At 38.2% G+C, this 17,390-nt stretch overlaps 1 protein-coding gene across 1 annotated transcript in view; it reads right to left on the bottom strand.

Moving 5' to 3' along the window:
- The window catches only part of WDR75 (WD repeat domain 75), a 39,178-nt gene extending 23,423 nt beyond the window's left edge, over positions 1-15,755 (bottom strand). The window contains exons 1-5 of the mRNA XM_069064534.1: positions 15,457-15,755; positions 8,181-8,310; positions 7,512-7,577; positions 6,444-6,534; positions 2,357-2,481 (exon numbers count right to left, since the gene is read on the bottom strand). Coding sequence (XP_068920635.1) covers positions 2,357-2,481; positions 6,444-6,534; positions 7,512-7,577; positions 8,181-8,310; positions 15,457-15,542 — 498 coding nt within the window. The 5' untranslated portion in view covers positions 15,543-15,755. The remainder of the gene's footprint in view (positions 1-2,356; positions 2,482-6,443; positions 6,535-7,511; positions 7,578-8,180; positions 8,311-15,456) is intronic.
- Positions 15,756-17,390: the final 1,635 nt, after the last annotated feature.

Genomic DNA, 17,390 nt, shown 5'->3' with positions numbered 1-17,390 from the left:
CCTCTTTCATAGGAAATATTCTCTCCTTTCTAAAGCCACAACAGTGGCCACCCCGTCAATGTTATAAATGGAAAAACATGACATGGTGTACATAATTCTGGTCCTCATGCTCTATCCTGGATCCCCTTTTAACTCTAAACCACTTCACTTGGTGATCTCATCAGCCTCCATGGGTTCAATTATCATGTTTAAGCAAATTATTCCCAGATCTATTTGTGCAGCCCTAACTTCTCTCCTGACCTCCAGTTTTGCATTTCCACCTGCATACTGGATATCTAGAACTGTTATGTCCCACAGACATTTTAAACTCAACATGTCTAAAACTCAACTCAACCCTTCCTCTTACTCTTTCACTCTCCATATCCTATTAGTGGTCAACTCCTATCTTTTCCACTTATGCAACATCCCTGGAAAATGCCCCTTTCTTTCCTGGCATCGTTGTCACCCTGTTCCAGACTCTCACCTCATACCTGGACTAGCCTGCTGGTTGGTATCCCTGCCACAAGCCTCTGCTCCAATCCATCCTCCGCTCAGGTGGCAAACTGATCTACCTAAAGCAAAGGTCTGACATCACCTCTATCCCTTTGAAAAACTCCACTAGTTCCCCATTATCTCAAGGATCAAATAGAAAATCTTTTGTTGGGTCTTCAAAGCCCTTTGGCCCCTTCCTACCCTTCCAGTTTTCTTCTCTCTTATTCCCCTCCATGTAATCTCAGATCCAGTGACACTGGTCTCTTTGTTGTTCCTTGAACAAGACACTCTATCTCCAGACTCTAAGTGTTTTCCCTGGTCATCTCCCCGGGCTGGAACATTCTCCCTCTTTATCTCTGCCTCTTGGCTTTCCTAAATTCTCAGTTAAAGTCCACGTTCTGCAAGAAACCTTTTCTAGCCCTTAATTTCAGTACCTTCCCTCCGAGACCAACCCCAGCTTATTCTGTCTATATTGTGCTTGCATCACTTGTTTGTATGTATGGCCCTTTGACTGAATCTAAACTTCACAGAACAACTTCCTAGTGAAGTTTGGATTCAGTCAAAGGACTACTCTTGAGGACCTAGAGGGCCACATATGGGCTCAAGGCTGCAGGTTCCCCACCACTAATCTATATGTAAGTTGAGAGTTACTACTTAAAGACTTTCAGCATTACTATTTCTACGGGTGGCCAGCTACACGAGTAGGTTCCTGAAGCAGATCAGTAACTCACTGTCTCAGAGAGCTGCTTAAAGCACTAAGATTTTAAATGAGCTGCCCATAGTATGAGAGATAGGATGTGATTTTAGGTCTTTCTCATTCCAAGACCAGCCCTCTACCTGCCATGGCAAACTATTTTCTATTACTCAGCTAAACAAACAAAATCCATATCTGTTAAAACATATTTATTCATCTTTTGAAATAGGAATTAACTACAGGTGTCAAGAAACAAAACAAAAATGCTACCCTGGCAAGTAGTCAAGGTACATAAGTGTGCATTAACATGATTCCAACCAGCCTTCTACTTAAAGGATATCAGGCCTTACCTATCAGGTATAGTATTTATCGACCAGTTAGATAAAATGAGCTGAAAAATGTGTTTCCAACATCCCATTTCATATTCATCCTTAGTGTTCTACATGGGCAAGGCATCTCAAAGAAATCAGACATTTCCTAGATTTCATAAGGTATTGGGAGAACTGGAATAAGGAATGAGATTATTCTGCTAGGGAGGATCGTTGGATGGTAAATTAATTTGTAGTTATAAGCAAGGATGATGAATAACTAGTATGGCAGGCCCCACAAAGTATACTCAAACCAATTCTGTAGATCAATGAAAATTAATTCCAACTGTCTCTAATTTGTTTCTGATCTTTTAGTTAGTTTACATTTTTGGGGCTATATATCAAGGATTCCTTTCTTTTGTCAGTAGGGCTGAAGGAAACCTTAAAAGGCAGTATGGAAGTTCTGCCACTAGGTAGCTTTGTAACCATGGCCAAGTTAATTCCCTTCTTTGAGACCCAGTTTCTATATTAGAGGATGTCTAAGATCCCAAATTGTATTCTCTTGGTAAGAAGACTTTATTTTGTGAAGTTAATCATTTTCAGAGGGTCTAAAAAGCTTTAAAACAAAATGATGACAACTTTCTAAAAATTCAAAACTAAAACACCATTTATTTTAAGTATGTTCAGTGACTTTTCTTTATACTTGGTTTTAAAGTTGTCAGAGACATTTAGAACAAGAAGTTCTCTAGTTCTGGGGACACCAAAATTTTAGCAATTTAAAAAATTCTGAACAAAAAAGTCATTTGAACAAAAATGTAAAATGTATTAACTTTATGGTAGAGGTCTTACACAAAAAAGAAAAACTAGAAACAAACTAACTTACTTCTCTTCCAAAGGCAGTGCACTTAGGTGACTGGTTTATGTAATCCAAGACAAATGATAAGTCTTTAGCTTCTACTTCTTGGTTTGGTGATTTTGGAAGTTTCAATGAAGCCAAGTGGAACCCATCTAGTCAAAGAAAATTGTATTAAACTGATGTGCATTTTTTTTTGACCAAAGAAATTTGCATCAGTAACATGAAATCCATTTGATGTTTGGTAATTAGTGATTCTTAGTAATTGTTTGTAATTCTGGGAAATATTAAAGATATTCCTTTCAAAGCAGAAATTCAGGCAACAGGAGTTACACCATAAAAACAATAATAAATAAAAGAGAAGTATTTTTTCTCACAAGCCTCCACTTTCCAAAGACTTAAACCATGTAAAAAGATGACTACAGAGTTTAAAGGCACAGAGAATAACTCTACTAATAAATAAGGTACTTGAAAGCATTGGAAAACTGATGTGGAAACAAGTAGTCTCCTACAAATGAGACTCTCTAAACTGTTGCTTACAACCTGTATGACCTTAGGCAAACCATGTCTCTTTTACAGGTGAGTTTCCTCACTTATAAAATGAAGGGGTTAGGTTATATGACATCTCAGATGAGTTCCATTTCTTTCTTTTTTTGTCTTTTTGGAGGCGGGAAGGCAGGGCAATTGGGGTTGACTTGTCCAATGTCACACAGCTAGTAAGTGTTAAGTGTCTGAGGCCAGATCTGAACTCAGATCCTCCTGACCCCAGGACCACTGCTTTATTCACTGGGCCACCTAGCTGCCCTGATGCCTTCCATTTCTAAACCTATGATCACTATGACCCTACTTTTGTGATGCTGATTCTTATATATATAAAAAAGATAGGTTCCCCTTATTGGATAACCTCTTTTACTCTAATTTTTCTAAACCCTTAAATGTACTTTGGTATAACACAAAATAACTGAATTGGAATCAGAAGGCATTACCAAAACAAACAATACTATTTATTAAGACACTGACACTTAATGTCTGTATGACTTTGGACAAATCATTTAAACTTCTCCAGACTTGAGTTTCAACTGTACATTAGTGAGATGGATGACATGCTCTCTGAAATCTCTCCTAACTCTAAAATCCTATGTTTGAAAATGGAACAATGTTTGCAATAATGTGATAGGTGTGTGATGGTCATGGGGACTAACGGAAATAAGTAGGCTTTCTATTATAACATCCTGGAATCTTCTTCACCTTTCACCAAATATGAAATATGAAGCAAACATGAAATCAGCATTAGGAGAAATCTTAGGAACTCTGGAAAGACGGCAGTCTGTTAGGATCTATAGGTGCTTACATTCCCCACAACCATGCTGAAAAGCTCCAAAAATGTACAAGAAGGAATTATAATGAAGAACACCAAAGAGAAGCATCTATAAACTCTTTAATACAATCTGAGATTGCACAAAAAGGACTGACAAAATCCTGAGGACGTGTGGAGATAAGCTAGGATAGTTGAAAAGTAAAGTGCCAAATAGGTTAGTCTCACAGCAAGAGACAGAGTTAGACTAGTGCCAAGCACAAGGAGATCCAGATGCCCTATGTACAGCAGGAGACAGGGCTGGACCAGTTCAGCATCCAAGAAGTCTCAGATTAAATTATAGCAAGACAAAAAACCAGATAATGTTTCCAAAAGGTGCTGCCTCATCTTAAATTATCACACTCTGCATCAAGCGGGGCCCACCCAAAGCACACAGGAATATGGGAGCAGCTTTTGGCCCAAGTACAAGTCCCCAATCTAGAAACTGAGAAAACCATGGTAAAAGCTAGAAAAAGAAAGCAATTCCAAAACAAGTCCAGGAACAGTTTCAGAAAAAAAAGAATATCACCCAAGAATAAGAATTCCCAGAAGAAATAAAATAAGAGATAAATAATGGAATACCCACGGTATAAAGAACAGTAAGGAGAAATAACAACTTAGAACAGACAGTAGTAAACTTTACCTAAGAATTAAACTTCATGAACAGAAAATGACGACTCCATGAGACAAAAAAATGTTAAAAAAAAACACCTTAAGAAAAAAAAAATCTGAAATATATCATGCAAAACAACTGATGTGGAAAACAGAAAAAGGAAAGATAATTTAAGAATCATCACACTACCTGAAAACCATAACCAAAAAAATGCATCAATATCAGATTTCAAAAAATCTTAAATGAAAACTGCCCAGACCTCTCAGAATCAAGGACAAAGATCTTATCAGTCAGCTCCTGAAAGAAACTCCCAAATGAAAACTCCTAGGAACTTCATAACCAAAATTTGGAGCTTCCAAGTTATAAAAAAAAAAAATGCCACAAGCAGCTAAAAACAAAGAGTTCAAGTTTTATAAAGAAGCAAAAGTGAAGATAACCTAACCCTTGACAGCTGCCACTAAAAACTAAAGACTTGACTACAATATTTGAAATGATTAAAGTTTAAAACAAAGAATAACTTGTCCAACCAAATGGAGTATAATCAAATAGGGGGAAAAAATGGACCTTTAATGAAATTAAAGAATTTCTAAGCATTCTAGATGAAAAAGCTAGAATTAAGTAGATACTTCGAAACAGAAATGCAGGAGACAAGAAATATAGAAAGGCCCAAACATCTGATAAAACAAAAGGGACTATGTAATGATGAATTGTGATGCTAAGAGTAGAGGAGAAAGTGGTCCCCTGGTGTCTTCAAGGGTCACAGATAAGGAAAATAAGACAAGAGGGCCAGGTGGTAGTTCTGTTCTATTTCGATCGCCTTAGGACATCTTTCATGAAAATAAAAGTGAACATAAATCTTTCTCTCTGCTTTATTTATTGGATATGGCCACTTAGGGAATCAATGAACAAAGTTATTTGTGTCAACAAATTTAGTGAATCTTAAATAATCTTAACAGATACATGGAAAGAGCTTGTAAGACTGTATTTTGCTATGCCAAATCAATGTTTTCTTGAATTCATCATACCTTTGTCAACTGTATGACAAAAGATTTGGTCTTCTGTACATAATTATTTGTTAAATTCTGCCTATTCTCTTCTCATTTTCATCAATGCATAAGCAGGATTTCCTCAAAGATAAGAAAGTAACCACAGAGGTTGTAGTTATTAATGCCTTCCAATAACCTTTACTTTGTTAATAATACTGTGATTTCTCCCCAAGGATTTGGCACCTTTCTTTTAAATATCTTATAAATGAATCCTCTCCCCTTGGAACTCTTAAAATTTTGTCACTTTCATGCAAATCTCTTATAAGAGTAATTGGTCTAGTTCATTTTCTTAAGTGACAATAAGTGACATTCTCTTATAGCATATCAGGAACTGAAGTGTTAAAGAGTCCAATGTTACAATGATGAAAATAAGTTGTTATAAAATTGCTAACAACAAATATTCAGCAGTATTTTTTTTTAAACATCTTAAATTCTGATAAATATACTGGTAGCAGCAATACCTTAACTCTCCTTATTTCCTACACTTTCAGCAAACAGATTGTTCAGCATCTCTGGCATAATGGTAGTGGTCAAGAATGTAGAATGAAGAACAGACATTCAAAAAGAACAGGTTTCAGTTACAAGAACACTGTATAAGTCAGTGTGAAAAAATAATCTGTGCTTGTTAGGCTTATTTTTTGTTGCAACCACTCCTTTTTTTTTTTTCTTGCTTTTTTGGAGGGCAATTGGGGTTAAGTAACTTGCCCAAGGTCACACGGCTAGTTTTTCTGTGTGTGTGTGTGTTAAGTGTCTGAGGCCAGATCCGAACTCAGGTCCTCCAGACTCCAGGGCCGGCGCTCTACTCACTGAGCCACCCAGCCACCCCACAACCACTCCTTTACCGCAATGCAGATTCAAAGATTCAAGTTTGTTGAGATGTTATGTTGCATCATTCCTACAGTATGTGTAAGTTAAAATAAACCCCAAAATGTGATAAAATATAAAATTAAACTCCAATTACAAAAACTGTTGAGTTCACATAGAAATTAAGTCAGTAATTATAACCAGAAATTTGTTTGAGCCCCAAATTATACATTAGAGAGAACTTGGAATCTGAAAATAGGATGTACTCAATACTACACAGGAAAAGTTACTAAAATGTACCTGGTACTTCTTTATTTATTATAATGAATAACGAATCCTCAAGATGGACAGGAGCAAAGAAGGCAAAGAGTTTACACCCAACCACGAAAGTCTGAAAGATAAAAATCACACAAGTATATTATAAAATCTAAAATTAAAATAATTAACTGCTACCATGAGTTGGTAAGCCAAGAAAAGAACTTTGCTTGTTTTTAAACTTAATTTATACATAATGGTATATATTCCATAATTCAGTCAGAAAATCATTTCTGAAAACTTTTAATTTCCCCAACTATCAATATCTAGTAGAAAAAAATAAATTTGGAAATTCTTGACTCTCTACTTTCTCTTACGATTCAGCTACATGATTTCTTCTGCAAAGTATGTTTGAAAAAGGAGAGATTATGCTTGATCTAGGCTTCTTCTTAGCACTTGTGGTAGAATAAAGTCATTTGTAAACAACAGCCCTTTTATTCTACAGACACAGTTTCATCAATATTCAATTAAAAAATACTGACTAAGTGCCTATAAGGCACTTCTTTTTTTTTTCTTTCTGTATGTGCATCAACAATCATTGTGCACAGTGCTTTAAGTGTGCCAGTATTTGTATCCTGGGATAATTTTAGGGGTAGAATAAACGACTTTAAATTGCAATGGGAATTTAAAAAATGATTGTTATTCCCCAATAACAAAAGGGACCTTTGATAACCAGATCACCAAATTTCTGCAGCTACATGGCAAACGGTTGTCAGGAAGACCTGAGTTTAAATATGGCCTTAGATACTTAACTAACTTTTTCACTCTGGGCAAGTCACTTCACCTTTCTACCTCATGAGATAGTTGTAAAGCACTTCACCCAGTGCCAGGCACACAGTGGGCACTTAATGCTTGTTTCTTTCCTTCCTTTCAACACAAATGATTATAAAGAAAAAACTTTGCCCACAGATTATCCTCCTTAGTAATTCTTGCCCTCTTTATCTTTCCAGCCTTAGAGAATATGCTCTATGGACAACTTCAAATAGACCTAGACCTCTAATTTTATTAGCTCATGCTATCACATGTTGGGAGACAGAAGGCCAATCTACATACCTTTATCAGAATGCCATCTATGAAGTCCCAGAGTTTAATTGTGCCATCAAGAGAACAAGAATATAGCTGAAAGTGTGAAATCAACATATAACTGATTAGAAAACAGAATACAATAAAAAATCAAATTATTTAAAAAAAAAGTTCTTTATAGATAATACAACTTTTCCTTATTTACCTCTGAAGAATTAAGACATAGTTTATGTCTTTGAAAAATGGACAATCTTACCACCCTTGTCTATACTGGTAGCTTTATCAGTTTTAAGCCATCTTAGGTTGGGAAATCTTGGCTAATTGGAATTAACTGGCCTTCCTGTTTACTAAAGCTTGAAATTAAACTTGATATTGGGTGTTTATATTATCAGTAAATTGTTCATTTTTAAAGGGAAGAGGAAAGATATTTTACTCTATGTCTGAGTGATTCTAGCAGAGAAGGGGGGAACTTGTGGCCTCCAGGCTCTAGCAGTATCAGCAGTTTATAACATTACTTCCAACCAGAGAGTGTCTTAAGCTAATTCAGACTGTTGAAAGGGTGCTACTTTGTCTCACTTTCAAGTGGATTGAATAAACTTGGGTGTATTCCTAGCAGAAAGCTTCCAAAGAGCTTCAACTCCAATTTTCTGGTAAAATTAGACAGGCAAATTCTAAAATACTTATAAATAATCAGATAACCTGTAGATGGTTTTGAGGATTGAGCTGGATACCAGTCACCAAATTGCTGTGCCCTTGTAGTACATACACACATCCTTCTGTAGCTGTGCTATAGACTTTCACAAAGTCACCAGAGACACAGAAAAGGTACCTAGAAATAAAAAACACATTAAATAGAAGAAAAGAGATATGTAGGGCAGTCCCATGAACCATACAGATGACCAAAAGCATTTCTGTATAAAAGTGAGGATATGCGACACTTTCCCTTCTGTCATAATTATGGTTTTTATTCAGCAAAAATATTTTAGTGGGATAGCATACTATGAAAGTGTTTTCACACACTGTAGGTATTAAATGTCTGGTCAACTAAATTTGTTCAACTAAAATGCTATCTGTGACTTAAAAAGCTCTTTTACTAGGACAGCATATCAATGAGGGATGGTCAAAGAATTTCATAGCTAGGAGGGAGATCATTTTGCAAATGTTTTTATTTTACTACTTTTATTTTTGCTAAGTTTTCTTAGGCCCTACTAAAATAATACTTGCCTAATGACACAGAGGTAATAATGGCAGAAATGAGATCTGAACTCTAACACTAGTAATCTTTCTATTGCTTCTTGTTCCATTACTAAAGCAGAAGTGAGCCATGGTCATGAGTTAGGTCCCTGTGTGAATAAATGCATCAATGCAAATCCATGGCCAGCACTGGAAAAATGGAACAAAGCAGTGTTCCACTGATGGTAGGTGAGCTATGTTATTTTCTATATGGAGGACAGCACTAAAAAATATATGTCCTAATGAAATGTCCAGAGTTACATGTTAACGCTTAGTTTCCCATGTTGAAGCTCAAATAATATTATGTGGTATAAGTGGTAACTAATATCTAATATATTTTTAGCCTAGAAACAAAATAGTAGATATAGCTGCTTATTATAAATCTGTATGCAATTCATATTTAGTCATATGGGTGTCCTTGGTATTAAAAAAATGATCTAATTAAGAGAAATCACTACCCATACACATTCTCTTTTGGTTTATGCCTTCAACTATAATGACCTTTTAGGTCAGACACCACCTTTTGAAAAGGAAGAACAGCAGAAGTGATACCTCATTTTCCAGCAGGGTTGAGGAATAAAGTATCCAGGATGAGTAAATCTTTTTTCTTTTTTTCAGGTTATAAAGACAGATTTTATCAGATGGAATAAAAAATGGCAAAGAGGACATAGAACCAAACAAGAAAAGGAAAAAGATCAGGTATTTTGCTGTCATCTGGATATAAACTCAGTTCTTTCTAGTTCTTTTTCTGGATGCACACATTTCTCTCCTTCGTGAGTCTTTTGGGGTTGAATTATATCACTGCACTGCTGAGAAGAGTCCACTCTATCGAAGCTGGTCATCACACATACATTGTGTCTGTAAATTGTGTACAAATTTCTCCTGGTTCTAGTCTTCTTACTCAGCAACACATTGTATAAGCCTCTCCAGGTAAATATGAAGTCCATCTGTTCCTCGTTTCTTATAGCACAATAGTATTCCATAACATGCATATACCACAACTTGTTCAGCCATTCCCCAATTGATGGGCACCCCCTTAATTTTCAATTCTTTGCTACCACAAAAAGATCCGCTATAAATATTTTTGTACATGTGGGTCTTTTCCCCACTTCTATGATCTCTTTGGGATACAATCCTAGAAGTGGTATTGCTGGGTCAAAGGGTATGAAATTATTTATAGCCCTTTGGGCATAATTCCAGATTGCTCTCCAGAAAGGCTGGGTCAGTTCACAACTCCACCAACAATGCATCAGTGTTCCAACTTTTCCACATCCTCTCCAGCATTTGTCATTTTCCTGTTTTGTCATCTTAGCCAATCTGACTGGTGAGATGTGGTACCTCAGAGTTGTTTTGATTTGCCTTTCCAGGATGAATACATCTTAATGATAAAACTTAAAAAGTAACTTATTTACTCCCTGACTTATCCAAAATATGTTCTGAATATAATTTAACATTTTATTGATGATTCATTCGTCAATATGAGTATTAATATTGCCAAGAGCTTTAAGAGAATAAAGAGAAGAGTAAAATTCCTACGAGGTAGATCCTCCGTAAGATTTGTAAAAAATCACAAGCAATAATCACACAAAATGAGATGTGGAGGCATCATGGGACTTAGGGTTGGAAGGGGTCTTGTCCAATCTAGTCCAACCTCATTTCACAGATGTTCCGGGAAATTAAGGCCCCAAAGATGTTACGTCAGTGAGTCTGTCAATAAACATTATTAAGCACCTATCATGTGCCAGGCACTGGGATAAACTCTGGGTGTACAAAGATAAAATCTGCTCCCTGATCTCAAGGAGCTCACAGTCCAACGGAAGTGGGATGACTTGGCCAAAGTCACCTGAATAATAAACAGCAGAGCTAGAACGGGCCTCCTTATTCCAACTCAGGTACCATAGGCCACATTGATATGTTGTATTAGAATAGCCAAGCCATCAAAACAATTATTGCATTGAGGTATAATATGGTTCTTTAGAAATAATGGCCCAGTAAGACTCTAGTCAGAGCATCTGAATTCAAATCCTGCCTCTCATTTTCCTTCATCAGTAAAATGAAGTGGTTGGACTAGATGGTCTTTGAAATCTCTGTAAGCTTTGGAAATATATGATCCTCTGATCTTATATGTGTTAATGATATCACTGCTGTGTCTGAAAAGGTATCAGGGTGAGATTGGAAGAACAAAAGCAAGCCATTACCCTCACCTCAGGTATAAGACAAAGTTTAAGAATTATTTACTAATGTTTACTACTCTCTATTATCCTAAAAACTTAAAACTCACACTGCCATATTGTTTATGTCATCTGCTCCCCTAGCCATCACTTTCACTTTTTACAATGTGTATTCAATATAAGAATTTTGCTATAAATACTGACACGTATTAACAGTAAGGTTTTCAAAATACTTCATGGATTTAGATCCTCACAACACTCCTGTGAAGTCAGTATAAGTGCCCCCATTTTTAAGAGGAGTAAATTGAAGCTCAAAGATGTCACTTGTGCAGGACCACAGAGCTCCTGAATAACAAACAAAATGTGAACCAAAGATGACTTTAAGGTCAAAGAAATGAGTGAGTCTGACCTGTGTGCATAATTAGTGAGAAAGAATGAGTGAGAGTCATGGGGTGGTAAAAGCGGTATACCAAAAATCAAGAGGGCTGAGTTATAATTTTACCTTTACCATTAGCTTGATAGGTGACTATGGGCAAGTCATTTAGGGCCCCCCCCCAACCTGTTACATATGTAAAATGAGGGAGTGGTTCAGGGGATCAGTTAAAACATTTTATTATTCTAAGTACCAGAAAGACTATTTGAGAAAGTGGTTTTATCTACAAGGAAGTCCTATGGCTTAGAGACTCATTAATTAATTCAACAACTCAGTCATGTGTTAAATGTAAAGAATGAATACATAAGACCAAAAGCTATTTTTCCACGGATAAGTGGTCAATGGATTATGAATAAACCATTCTTTAAAAACATTTTTTTTTTGCCTTTTGGAGGGGGAAGGGAGGGCAAATAGGGTTAAGTGACTTGCCTAAGGTCACCTGGCTAGTGTTAAGTGTTTGAGGTCACATTTGAACTTAGATCCTCCTGACTCCAGGACCAGGGCTCTATTCACTGTGCTACCTAGTCACCCCAAATAAACAGTTCTTAAAGATATGCAACTACTGAAAATACAGTACAAATCACTGAAGAGAGAAATGCAAACCAAAACAACTTTGTGGTTTTACAAGACTGAACAAATCAGCAAAGACGATTAAAGACAAGGGGGAGTTAATTTTAGAGGAATTGTGAAAAGAATGGCACAATGACACCTGTTGGTGAAGATGTCAATCATTCTTGAAAGCAATCTAGAATTATGTTAAGAAGTAACACAGAGATTCTAATGCTAGGTGTATATCCATGGAGGTCAAAGTATAAAGGCCTCAAATTATACACAGCCGCATTTTGTTGTTGCTCTGGTAATGAACTAGAAACAGAGTAGATTCTCGTTGATTGGGGAATGGCTAGGCTAGATTGTAGTACCAAAGAATTCAGATAGCAAAACAAGGAACATTATATATGTGTATGTGTATACAACTATAGTAATGTAAATGGAAGAATAAAATGAAACTGAATGGCATACAATTATAATGAACAAGTGTGACCTTCAAAGGGGTGGCTAGGTGGCACAGTGAGTAAAGCACAGGCCCTTGTGTCAGGAGAACTTGAGTTCAAATTCGGCTTCAGACACAATACAAAAAATTAGTTGTGTGTCCCTGGGCAAGTCACATCTCTTGCCCTACCTTCTCCCCTCCAAGAAAATAAAGTGTGACCTCAAAGAAGAAATCAGAAAATGATTTTTCTTCCTCATTTGCAGAGGTGGGGAACTATGGGTACAAAACATTGCATATGCTGTCAGAGTCATTTGATGTGTTAGGTAGTGTCTCTCTTTTAAGAATTTTTGTTGTTGTTATCAGGGGTGGTTTGCTGGGTAGAGAAGAAGGAAGAATATATTTGGAAATGATGGTATGTAAAAAATAGATAGCAATAGGTTTTTTTTTAAGACAGTACTGCAGAGTTTTTAACATCCTGAATTCTGTGAACAAAGCATTTATTAAGCACCTACTATGTGCTAGGCACAGTACTTTGGATTAAAAAAGAGGCAAATGATTGTCCCTAACCTCATGGATCTCACAAGCAAAAAATATGTACAAACATATTATAATCAGGATAAATAAGAAACAATTTAAAGAAGAAAGGCACCAGAATTAAAGGAGGTTGGGAAGGCCTTCCTGTAGAACATTTAATTTTAGTTAGGACTTGAAGGAAGTCCTGGAAGCCAGGAGGCCGAAGAGGATGGAGAGCATTACAGGCACAGGGGACAGCCAGAAATAATGCCAAGAGATGGGAGTGTCCTGTTCATGGGAACAGACACTGGACTGAAGAGTATGCAATGGGGAATAAGATATATGAAAACTAGAAAGGTTGAGCAGAAATGGTGTGGGAGTGTTAGTTATGAAAGGCTTTGAATGTTCAACAGAGTATTTTGTATTTGATCCTGGAGCCACTGGAGTTTGCTGAAGAGGGTGACTTAGGAAAATAATTTTGGTAGCTGAATGGAGGATGGACTGGAAAGTGGAGAAACTTGGGGCAGGTAGACCCACCACCAGCCTATTATAAGAGTTTAAATGTGAGGTGAAAAAGGCCCATACCAGGGTGATGACAGTGTCAGAAGAGAAAAGGGAGATGTTGTAGAGGTGAAATCGACAAGTCTTAGCAACACATGGGATATGGGGGGATGAAAAGCAGTGAGGAATCCAGGATGACTCCTAAGTTGTGAACCTAGGGGACTGGAAATTTGGTGGTGCCAGTAGCAGAGAAGTTTGGGGAAAAGATAATGAGTTTTGTTTTGGACATATTGATTTTAAAATGTCTACTGGACATCTGCTTTGAGATGTCTTAAAGACAATTGGAGATGGGAGACTGGAGGTCAGCTGAGAGCTTATGGCTGGACAGGTGGATCTGAGAATCATCATCACAAGAGATAATTAAATCCGTGGGAACTAAAGAGATCACCTAGTTTAGTAGTATAGAGGAAAAAGAGAAGAAGACCCATGACAGAGTCATATGAGACAGTTATTGTTAGAGTTCATGTCCTGCAGGAATTTCTGGCAAAGGAGATGGAGTAGATAGGTAGAATCAGGAGAGAATGGCGTCCTGAGAATCTAGAGAGAAGTGTATCAAGAGAAGAGGGTGACTAACCATAGTCAAATGCTGCAGAGAAGTCAAGAATGAGGATGGAGAAAAAGACAATGGATTTGACAAGACATCACTGATAACTTTGGAGACTGCAGTTTTAGTAGAATGAAGTCCAAGATTGGATTGCAAGGGGTATAAAGGAAGTTAGAGAAGAGAAAGTGGAGGCATCTATTGTAAGCATCCTTCTCAAGGAGTTTAGCCATAAAGGGAAGAGATAGGACTGCAGAGAGCAGGGATGTTAGGATCAAGTGAGAGTATTCTGAACCTGGGGAAAGACATGGGCATCTTTGCAGGCAGGAGGAAGGAACTAGAAAACAAGGAAAGATTGAGAGTGAGTGATAGGGGTGGCCAGGTGGCACAGTGAATAAAGCAGGGCCCTGGAGTCATTTGGACCTGAGTTCAAATCCGGCTGTAGACACTTAACGCTGAACATTAGCTGTGTGACCTTGGGCAAGTCACTTAACCCCAACTGTCCTCAAAAGGCAATAGATAAATAAATAAATAAATGAAAGACGGGGCAATCTGCTGGAGATGGGATGGAATGAGATCATCTGTGCAAGTAGAGGGGTTTGATTTGGTAAGAAGTAAGGCCACCTCTTTGAGACAAAGATGAAGGAAGAGTGACAGAAGGCATTTAAGCAATATAAAATGAGGAACAAAGGTGGAGAGGGAAAGCCATGGAAATTTTGAAGAAGGATGAAAAGATTTGAAAGAGCCGCTGTAGAGAGTGGGTCGGTAAGTTCATGTGTGTATGTGTTAGTAGAGGAACAGAAAGTAAATATGAAACCACTTTCTTTTCTTCACTAGTGCTTGGCATAGTGCCGGACACACAGGAAGAGCTTAATAAATGCCGCCTTTCCTTGCTTCTTCTATTGGAATGAATGTAAGCTCTTTCTGAGAGCAGGAACTCATTCCCAGGGCTTAGCACTGAGCCTGGCACTCAAGAAAGGCTTGATCATGGATCTAAGGGACCGCCTTTCATCACCCAGTTATTAAGCATCAGAGAAAGCCGCCAAACCCGGACGCTTCTGCTGGCACTGAACTCCAGGCAGCACCCAAGCCTCATCCTCATGGGAGAAAAGACCAACATCCCTATGGCCATTATTGGAGTGGCTCTAACAGGAGGATAAAGAGCTACGAAATCACGCGGGTGGGCTTCTCACAGGGAGAGCGAGAGGGTAGATGTGCGGGGGTGTGTCACGGCGTGCGTGCGTGTGTGAGCGGTAAGTCTCATGAGGCGGGCCCCGTGCGCTGGGGGCCTGCCGGTTCTGCCCACTCTAGGAGCAGGCGCGGGAAGTATCGGGATCACTCCCAATCTCTTCCATCGCCCCGGGCCTCCCGCCCCCGCATTCCCGCCTTGATCGCGCGTCCTGCGTGGGCACATATGCGGATCACGATCTCCCTCGCTCCAGCCCTCCCTGCGGGCACCTCCAGCGCCGCGCGCGAGGGAGAGCTCGGCTCGTGACCGCTCCCCGCTGCTCCCGTGCCCGTGGAATTCTTACTTGGAATCGGCCGAAAACACCGCTCTCCGGAAGTTCAACTTGCTGCCTCCGCTGCGAACCACGCGAAGGTTCTCCTCAGCCACCATCTTAGCTCCGGAGCCGGAGCCTCTGACCCCCGACCTTTGGTCTTGGGGGTGGGGCTTCTGTCTTTTATGGCTTCACAAACTAGGAGGAAGAGTAAATGTTAAGTGGCAAATTGACCGATAGTCCTTCTGGGGAGACTCAGAATGGACGAAAGTTGACTCAAAGCGTATCATATAAACATCACGCAGTTTTATACAAAAATCGTCGCCACATTTTGGTGAAAGAAATAAGCCTCCGGAAAAAAAAAAAATCTCTTCCGCCCGTAGTAAATATGGCGATTCCATGGGCACGCGTCGGCTCCTCTCTGTAAAAGGAACAGGCGACGTCTCTTTGGTAAAGCCTGTCTCTGCGCTTTCTGATGACGTTATAAGTAGGCGTCAAAGGCGGAATTTCTCTTGGCTCTCGGGCCACTGGCGCGCAAAGGCAGAGGGTTGCCCTGGTTTTTTTTTCTTCAGATAGTCTTGTAAGTTTTCGAGTCTGACTTGCACCGGTGCAATAAAAAAAAAATTAAAGCTAAACCAACAGTGAAGGGCAAATGACTGCTGTTGTCTCTCTGGAAGAAGAAAGGCTCCTCGAGAATGGGTGAAGAGGCAATAGGAAGGATAGAAATAGGGAAAAAGAAAGCTACAAACTACCACTGCTGAATACCCCCATGGGAAAAAGAGATAAAGGGAAACTGGGACCTTACAGTGGGTGTAATGTTCAGGAATTTGCTTCTTAAAGACCACCACTCATCCTGCCCCAGGAGAACAATCAAAGCTCTAGGGGCAACTGACATCCAGAAGAAAAAGCGGACATGGACATAATGAGGGAGATTTCAAGGCAAATGGGAAAAATGTGACTGGGAAGGGCTAAGATTAATGATGAACTGCAGTCAGGGACATAAGAGAACTTTCATCTGAAGGAGTTGAAAATTCTAAGAGTGGGGCAAAACAGAAAAGGGGATCAGAAAGAAGGTCTACACGGCAATAACACAGAAACTGTTTAGAAGAAGGAACCCAAAATAGGAATTCCTTGAAGAATAGAGACTAAAGAAGGAATAAGGAAGGGCCATAAATATAGCAATACCAGTCTAAAATCGACATAAAGAGAAAATAAGAGGAAAAGAAGCTCTTTTTTAGAAAAAGGTATTTAAAAGTTTTTAAAACAAAAATTGAAGGGGAGAGAAATGCATCATTTTAATTGACTAGCAGGAAAAAAAGGATAGTTAAGTAACTAGATAAAAGAAAGAAAAAGGAACTAATAAACAAAATTCCAAATCTAGAGAATGAGATAACAAAGCGGAGTAAGAGGAGTCTTGAGGGTGAGAGGAAAAAAGCTGGTGGGAATGAGGTTGCCAAAAAGTAGATTAAACCAAAGTATTTATATGTATTTTACTGTGTTTAAGAAGTGGGGTAGGGGAGGAATCCTAATTTGGAAAAAAAAATTTTGTAGACAAATGGAAACTGTAAACCTACTTAATAACTAAATGTGAACAGATTAAATAATCCAATCTTTTTTTTAAAGAAGTGACAAATTGGATTAGAAAACCATGCCATTTGTTGCTTACAAGAAACATTTAAAAAACAAAAACAAACAGAATAAAGATAAGGGGCTGGGATTTTATAAAAAAATTAGATGTATAAAAAAAAGCAATAGTTTCAATCATGCTGTCAGACAAGCAAAAAAGGAAAATCAAGGAAACTACATGATGTTGAAAGGACCCATAGACGGAAAACTAATAGCAATATTAAACTTAGATACCAGAAGTATTTTAGCATCTGAATTAAATAAAACATTGAACCAAAAGAAGACATGGACAGTAATACAGTAGAGGCCTGAGATTTCAGTGGCCTTCCTGTTTTGTCTAA

This window comes from Petaurus breviceps, unplaced genomic scaffold, assembly GCF_028583685.1.
Source record: "Petaurus breviceps papuanus isolate PSGF00001 unplaced genomic scaffold, PetGlider_PUasm1.0 90638, whole genome shotgun sequence".
In the NCBI taxonomy this organism is placed as follows: domain Eukaryota; kingdom Metazoa; phylum Chordata; class Mammalia; order Diprotodontia; family Petauridae; genus Petaurus; species Petaurus breviceps.
Note: the sequence above shows the minus strand (reverse complement) of the source record. Positions and strands in the feature narration are given on the sequence as shown.